General features: G+C 39.5%; 1 protein-coding gene across 2 annotated transcripts in view; it reads left to right on the top strand.

Moving 5' to 3' along the window:
* The first annotated feature begins 317 nt into the window (after window positions 1–317).
* The window catches only part of PDCD1 (programmed cell death 1), a 50,838-nt gene continuing 42,493 nt past the window's right edge, over window positions 318–8,662 (top strand). The window contains exon 1 of one of the 2 annotated variants that reach the window (XM_078665652.1): window positions 318–523. In XM_078665652.1, coding sequence (XP_078521778.1) covers window positions 490–523 — 34 coding nt within the window. In that variant the 5' untranslated portion in view covers window positions 318–489. Of the gene's footprint in view, window positions 687–8,662 lie in introns of both variants that reach the window. The other variant, XM_078665651.1, reaches the window with a different exon arrangement.

Raw genomic sequence — 8,662 nt, 5'->3', positions numbered from 1 at the left:
ACAGAAAACTGATACATGCGTTTTAAGCTCAGTTGCCCTTCCAAATTCTCTTTCATGGGATGCTGAAGTGCTTGTGCTTCCCATGCGTCACAGAAGGAATCTAGCCTCAAAAAAACAACTTGCATTTTGTCAACAATAATCTGGTGAATGTGGTTCCCCTTAGCAGAATCGAGAGCACAAGGTTTATAGTTTCACAGAGAAAAATCAAACCATAAACCTACTTCCCCCGCACTATACTAAAAAAAACACAGAACCGCCTTTCCTGCTTCACCAGAGGCGTGTTTTCTGGTTCCATTTTCACAACTGCAGGATGTCTGTGGTGGGAGGAGAGGCCGGGAGGCTGCTCTCGTCCATTCAGGGCTTATTTATAAGTAGCCACCTGGTCGAGTCGAAGAGGATCTCCTCAGCGAAGCTGGGGCCTGTGGTCGCAGACCCTAACCACCTTCCGGAGCCGCGGTGGAGCTCCTCAGCGAGGCTAGCCTGTGACCCATGGCGGAGGATCTAACCACCCTCCACAGCCACGGTGAGCTCCACGAACCACGGGCTTGAGGAGCGGCTGGCGGCTCTGATGGAGGCTCTCCGCGTAACGGCCACTGCCGAGCGCCAACTACCGCGCTGCGCGTGCGTGCTCTTCTGGTGTCTCCTAATGGGCAGCGCGCGACCATCCCTTCTGCAACGCTCCTCTGGTACGTAATGCGCCTTGCACATGCGGGCACAGGCCCTCCCACTCCGACCGCGTGCCGGCCCTCACGCTGCGCCTGCGCACTCCTCTGCCAGTGGCACCTGCTGCTGACCGCCGCATGACCACTAGCCAGTCAAAGTGCGATGTCAACCCGGTACATACTGCTTTAAGCGCGTTTGCGCTTGCACACCCCAAAAGGCATTTGCTGTTGGCCAGCGCGCGCCGGGCCCTGCTGGAAGGCCTCTGACCACGTGCTAACTCCCGCCCTGCAGCTCTCCGCTGTCCTGGGGTCGGCTGCTGAGCAGTGCGCGGCCAAGGTCCGCATTTTTAAATTGCAGGTTTTTATTTCATAGTAATAATATGGATATAGCTACTCTACGTTTCAAGATACCTACAAGTCACAGCAGAGGGGCTCCCCCCCCAACAAAAAACATGGGGCCATATTATCAAGAAAGGGCTAAACATTATCGCCGCTTTTATCGGCAGGAAACTGCCGCTAAAGCGGCGATAATGGGCTTGATAATATGCCCTTGTGAATTCCCATTGAAGCCCATGTTCTGGTGTTAACCTGGGCTTCTATGGGAATTCACAAGGGCATATTATCAAGACCATTATCGCCGCTTTAGCGGCCATTTCCTGCCGATAAAAGCGGCAATAATGTATCGCCCTTTCTTGATAATATGGCCCCTAGTTGCTAGGGACAGCAGCGTAGTGGTTGCTTCAAGGAATTTAAATGAGTCATATTTCCAAAAACTCAACATTTTTTGCTCGCTTTTCAAGATGTACCCGTGTGTTGGGAAACAGTCTTTTTGCGTTCTTTGTCGATAGTTAATCTTTTGAAATGTAGGTAACGTGATATGCGACAGGTGCCTTTAATTAATGGAGCAGAGCTACCGTTTAAAATATAATTCTCAATTAAACACTTGTACTTAAATTATTAAGTATGCCTTGGCTAATTGAATTTTATTTGCAATTTGTCATTTTACAGTTTTTAGTTTTTAAAACAATGTTTTCCGACTGAGTTCCGAAGAGCATCAGTGATGCAAATGCAGCTTTAGGCAGCAGAACTGTAATTATTTTACTGCTAAAAGCAGCTGCTTACCTTACCTTGAAACAGGTATAGCGTAAAAGCAGGTCAGGCTCCGGTGGGAGGTCATCTAAATGTTTGAGTAGTGTAAGTCAGAGCGGAACACCCAATAAAACAATTGAAATAATAAAATAACGTCCATATAGCTCAGCACAACCTTCAGTTTACAAGTAAAATAAAAGACGAAGGGGCTTATTTACAAGGCCCTTGCGCCACTTTTGAGTCATTTTTAACATGGGAAAAGGGACACGAATGTGGCGCAAGGGGCTTGTAAATCTGCCCCGAAATCCTTTCAAATCGCATAAGCACGAAAGGATGACTATACTCCTGCATTTAAAGTTGTCTCTTGTTGACATAAGCGCCCTTTGGCCTGACGTCATGGTGGTTTCCCCAAGCCAAGCCTTCTTGTTTGGACCACAGTACTTTGCCTGCAGGGATGGCCAAGTCCATACTTGGGAAAGTGAAACAACAAACTCAAGGGTCAAAAGTGATGCTGGCTCAAGGTCAGGGCTGATTGAAGGATACCCCTATGCAGGGCTCAAGTCCTAAAAAAAGCAGTGCGGGGGACGCTGACGTGACGACAGGAAGTGACGTCACGAAAGATGGCTTGCATCATCAGACTCATTGCCTCCCCTCGCTCACCCGTTAGCAAATGGAGCCACACATTCACTCTTTGGCCTCTCTGGGGCGAGATCTCGCCCCAGAGAGGCCAAAGAGAGAATGTGTGGCTCCATTTGCTCCAGTTATCGAGCTCCCAGTAAAATAAGTGGGGGTACGCCTTCCACCCGCGTGGTACCCCGACTCGAGTCCTGCGTCAGGAAGGGGCCAGTTGGTAGCTAAAACAAGAAGAAACAGACACGTTCGAGTTATGTGAAAGGCTGTAAGTGTGAAAGAGCAATTGTGAAATGGAAATGTGAGAAAACCAAACAAAGCTCCTTGAAAAGAGGTTTCACTAGAACACAGACAGCCTGAGTTCAGTACAAGTGTGCATTAGAGTTGGGTAATAATGCCACCTGTTATTAACTATCAAGAGGTAATGCTGTTTTTGCTGTGAACTATTCTAATAGTCATTATTTATGCACTGTTTTTTTAAGTTCTCTGTGTGTGCTGATAATGTTCACCAAAGTAAAATTGTTTTTACATCAGTACACAAGAGGCCACTAATGGATATGTTCTAATTTTGACTGTGCTATATAATTGGGGGGAAGAGGAGGCAACACAGGCTTAAGTGTGACTTGGAGCAACTGTCTGACTCAGGCTTGGTATCTGTATATAAATGAAGCCATACTTGTATGATGCTTACCTAGCTGGGTAACATCAGAGCACTAAACAGTGGACAAGATCCTACAAGTGCGAATAATCATGATTATAAATGAGACAGGTAACAAGTAGATTTGACTAGGGGGTCTTATGTGAATGGTAGGCAAGATCTGAGCCAGGCTGCACCTCTCACTTCCCCTGAGTAATGTATCTAAAATAAAAAAAACTTTAACTTCTTTGCTGCTTGTTAGTTTATTGTTGTTCCTTTAATGAGGTGCAGTACTTCTTATGCAATAGGTTTGACCATTACCTTGTTAAACAATTTTTGTTCCTCTATTGAGGTTTTGTGTTTTGCATGAAATAGATTTGACCAGCAACTTGTGAATCTATTGTTGTTCCTATAGTGAGGTGTAGTGCTTCTTATGAAACAGTTTTCATCATTAACTTGTGAATCTATTGTTGTTCCTGTAGTGAGGTGTAGTGCTTCTTATGAAACAGTTTTCATCATTAACTTGTGAATCTATTGTTGTTCCTGTAGTGAGGTGTAGTGCTTCTTATGAAACAGTTTTCATCATTAACTTGTGAATCTATTTGTGTTCCTGTAGTGAGGTGTGGTGCTTCTTATGAAACCGTTTTCATCATTAACTTGTGAATCTATTGTTGTTCCTGTAGTGAGGTGTAGTGCTTCTTATGAAACAGTTTTCATCATTAACTTGTGAATCTATTTTTGTTCCTGTAGTGAGGTGTAGTGCTTCTTATGAAACAGTTTTCATCATTAACTTGTGAATCTAGTTGTGTTCCTATAGTGAGGTGTAGTGCTTCTTATGAAACAGTTTTCATCATTAACTTGTGAATCTATCTGTGTTCCTTTAGTGAGGTGTAGTGCTTCTTATGAAACAGTTTTCATCATTAACTTGTGGATCGATTTTTGTTCCTGTAGTGAGGTGTAGTGCTTCTTATGAAACAGTTTTCATCATTAACTTGTGAATCTAGTTGTGTTCCTATAGTGAGGTGCAGTGCTTCTCATGAAACAGTTTTCATCATTAACTTGTGAATCTAGTTGTGTTCCTATAGTGAGGTGCAGTGCTTCTCATGAAACAGTTTTCATCATCAACTTGTGAATCTAGTTGTGTTCCTGTAGTGAGGTGCAGTGCTTCTTATGAAACAGTTTTCATCATCAACTTGTGAATCTAGTTGTGTTCCTGTAGTGAGGTGCAGTGCTTCTCATGAAACAGTTGTCATCATTAACTTGTGAATCTAGTTTTGTTCCTATAGTGAGATGTAGTGCTTCCTATGAAACAGTTTTCATCATTAACTTGTGAATCTAGTTTTGTTCTTCTGTTGAAGTGTAGTGCTTCTTACAAAATAGTTTTGATGTTAACATCAGGCATGGTCTTTGATTTTAACAAATAAGTTAAGTGGTTTACTTCCTGCATTTGTTCAAAAGTGTACTTCGTTAGCTCTTAAAAGACATCTGTGCACAAACTTTGTTCTGAGATGAAATTTGGAAATTCTTGTGGCTGAGCTGGAGTCAGAGTGACTAGGAAACTGGTCCTCAAATCCTGTATCACCGGCTTATCTGAATTGGGAGTTCAAGGTAAATTGTTTCACCTCATTTGTGCTTCCTTTTCCTTAAAATCAAAAATTAGTAGCAGTTAGAATTGATGTAGCTGAGAGTGTGAGATCCAGAAAGAAACTCATCCGTATATAACACGACTATGGTAGTGCTTCTGGTATAATAATAATGTGGACCATATTAATGGTTCACACCAAAATTGTAATAGCCTTTTAACTCCCTCATTAATTGCTTTCTGAAATGTTTCTGGGCAGACAAATTGTTTTTACCGAAGCCAATGGCTTCCAAATATCTAAGCATGAATTAAAATTGTTAGAGTCACTACTTCCACATGTAGAAATTCAAGAATATTTGAATGAATAAAAATAACATATTTCAACCATCACAAAACACCAGAAGCAAGTCTTTACTTACAGTTCTGTATTTATTTACAATCCACTCAGTTTAATTTCAATTTCTGCAGCTCGCAGTCCAACCAACTGCTGTTATCGCCTTGTCTCATACTTTATTCTCTCTTGACTCAATCAACTATGTAATCCCAATCCACAATCTTGCATTCTGTATCAACAAGCTCTCACTTCACCCTAACTCCTCCACCATATCTACTCTCACCACATCCACAATATTTCTCTGCATCCACTCTCACTCCTGCATCAACCTCACACCATCACACTTGCACCAGTTGTACACTCCCTGCTCTCTCACTGCTAATCTCCTAGCCACTGTCCATATTTGTAAAGTAAAAAAAAATCAAGAGTCGCAATTTTACTTAAAACAAACACACTTATGAGGTTTTAAGACTCAGTAGCTTTTAGAATTGGTATCTATGCCCTTGTGAAAGCCTGTTTTTTCCCACTTTTTCATCTTGTTTCGGCTCTGTAGAGTATCATGCTGCCCAGGTGATTGTTTCAGAGGACCATGAAAGGTGTGCATTAGGAACTTTTATATCTGGCCAAGTCTTGTAATATAAATAAAGGATTACAAAATTCCCCTGGCTTTATGGAAATTTTACTGTAGGTTGATGGGCTGAAGACTAATTAGGCTCTCCCTGACATGACACTGAGTGAGTGTCCCAGCCCACCTGCCTTTGGTTCCACCTCTTCACACTTGCATTTTATATTAAATGTAATGCACTCTTTTACATTTTGAAGACATGATACTCTAACAAGTGTTTCCTTCTTTGGCAGTTGATAAAGACATGAGCTCAAAGCACAGTATAAAAAAAATATAATATATTTTTCTAGTTGTAGACAAATAATTTTTGACTGCACGCCCTTATTATTTTTGTCCAAAGGTAAACCAAATGCACAGACATGAATAAGAATTGAAAGTACTCTCTTTGTTGGCTGCGTCACTGACAAATTAAGCAGTTTGAGTATTTTGGGCCCTTGGCGGCTAAAACAAAGCTAACTAAAGGCAAGATGTAACTTTTTTATATTTACAAATCCAGAATTGTAATAATTTCTATTCTATACTGCATTGGGATTTAATATATTAAACCATTGGGCTTAAAAATAATAAACTATTTTTGAATTTTAAAGAGATTTTTCCTGTCATCTGTTGCACAGCTCACAAATGAACTTTGACTGTCTGGGCTTGAACTTAAGTTCTAGCTCAGCATTAACTATGAATTATTAGCAATGGCCTAATGTATATTAGCAGTTATTAATCTGTGATCCTCCAACTCAGGGGGCTGCAACTGTTTAGAAACTAGCCAATATTAGCAGGTAACATATTTGTAAAGTAAAAAACTGAATTTAAATTTGAAACATTTAATATGCTCTGAAAATGTGAAATAATTTGAAATTGGAGCCTAAAAATAAGTTGATATCCTTAGCTTGATTCATGTGAGCTGCACACGCACAGCAAACGTAATTTAGTATGGATGATAGGTGGCACTGGTAATTGCCAGCAAAAATAAAGCGTACATTAAGAACTAAAGAGTTAAAGTGATTTGCTACTGTCTAGTGTTTCACTTCAGCTTTTAGAAGTACAACTACATTTTGAAATGCTCCAACCTTCCCAGTAAAATAACATTTCAACCTTGGATTCTAGAACAAAAATTGTTTTATTTCAACATTGTACTTATTTATATAAGTACATATTTCTCCTAAAATGTTGGTGAGCACAGTATGATCTAGTTCTTAATTCATGTAATTGTCACAAGGCAGGGCTACATTAATGATGTCTATGAAAAAACATAAAGTGTCCATAGATATACACAATTATTATAAAAAAAACACATGGGCCATTTATCCATGCCCACTCATACGAAGATGTGTGTAACGCATATACAGAGCTGTTTCACTTATCTGACCCCTCCTCTTTAAAAGTAATCAGGTTATGAGCGTTCCCATAAACAATACTGTGTATACCGTTTTGTCCCTTACTCTAATCTCTGATGGATTTCCTCGGCATAATAATTATTTTCCGATTTTTCATTCAGAAAAATATCCACTTTTTGATGTAGATTGTATCGAAAAACTTCCAAGACAGCACTTTTCGGTCAATACAGCATCGTGGTATCCACAACTAGCAGTCTTTTGGCCCATAGTTATATTACTGATATGGTGTCTTACAATCTATTTTTATGAATATCCCTTAAAGACAAAATCTATGTATTATACAAATAACCATTTAGTTTCATCACAGGTAGGTTAACTCCACACCACAAACCACTATTGCCTAAATAGCCCTAAGTGAATTGGAATGTTTTATTAAATTAAAAAACTGTCACCTGACCTTTGCTCATTTCAGTTCATTTAATCTTTATTTCGGTAAAAATAACCATAAAAGGTTTTCAGCAAAAACAATACAAACATTTCCACAATACATCATATTGAACATAAAATACAATACTACTAATTCATCTGGATTCTACATGGATTTGGCTGACCAGTTTATTGATGTTCTAAAGATATTTCAAACTTCTCAGTATCACATCATGATTAAAAAAAAATTTAAAAAGTGGATTTGAGGAATAAACATAAAAATATCAGTTTGTATTAAAAAACAATATAGTCAAATAAATACCTTTAAAATAGTCTTTAAAAACGTATTCCAATAAAATAAGAGAATTTTATAAATGATATGTAAATCAATGACGTTTGATCTATTAGCCTTATCTTTTAAAAGGATGTACTTCTTCTGACCTTTTGTGTGGCAAAGATTTAATACATTGGCAGAAATAACTCAACGCTTGAAAGAAAGAATATGCCTCATTGGGCCACCTAGACTAAATCTCAAGAAAGTAGGTACTTGAATAATTTATAAAGCTCTATCATACCATAATTTTGTTTCAGGCTTTTTAAGTCCTTAACAACTTGCATCTTTGTTTGTGTAGTGTTTTTAGACTGCCCTTTTGCAAGAACACACCAATATATATTTCTCCGGGGGCCGCTGATACTTTTTTTTTGTAATTGTATTTTCCCTATCTTTTTGAGAAACTGCAGCATATATTAAAATACTCACTATTGTGATTAAACGTGAAGTGCTTTGACACTGCAGGTCTAGTTTGCACTAAAGAAAAAGTAAATAATAAGTATATAATGCTAAAATGAATTTGCATCAATAGTGAAACAAAACGTGTACCTGACAACAAAGGAATCATTCTTTCCACCCCATTTAATCATTGTAAAGTGTTCAAGATTTTGTTTCCTGTTGCAGACGAACACTCCACCCCAGACAGGCCTCTAGGAATCTACCGGCCCACTCGCTATGTCGAGTCAGATTTTATCACAGGGAGCTGTTTTTAGGGCCTACTGGCCCTGTCTGGCGAGAGAGCTCCAACTTTCTTCCTTTTTCTGATTTGCCTTGTCTCCATACCCTTGTATCCCTCCCACCCTCCCTTGGTGTTGTGACTACGTCCCCCCTCCGACCCCACTTAATGGAACACTGCTCTCCTGGTTTTTTGGGTCTTGACCTGAGAAAATCCACTATTTGTATATATATGTATATAGAGATAACTCTAATCAGTAGTATATGCAGTAGACCTTTGTACTCTCTACCATTCCTATGTGACTCTTAGAGTATATCCATTTGTATCCCTTCCTTATGT

Source organism: Lissotriton helveticus, chromosome 11 (assembly GCF_964261635.1).
Source record: "Lissotriton helveticus chromosome 11, aLisHel1.1, whole genome shotgun sequence".
In the NCBI taxonomy this organism is placed as follows: Eukaryota; Metazoa; Chordata; class Amphibia; order Caudata; family Salamandridae; genus Lissotriton; species Lissotriton helveticus.
This window is presented reverse-complemented; position numbering and strand designations above follow the sequence as displayed.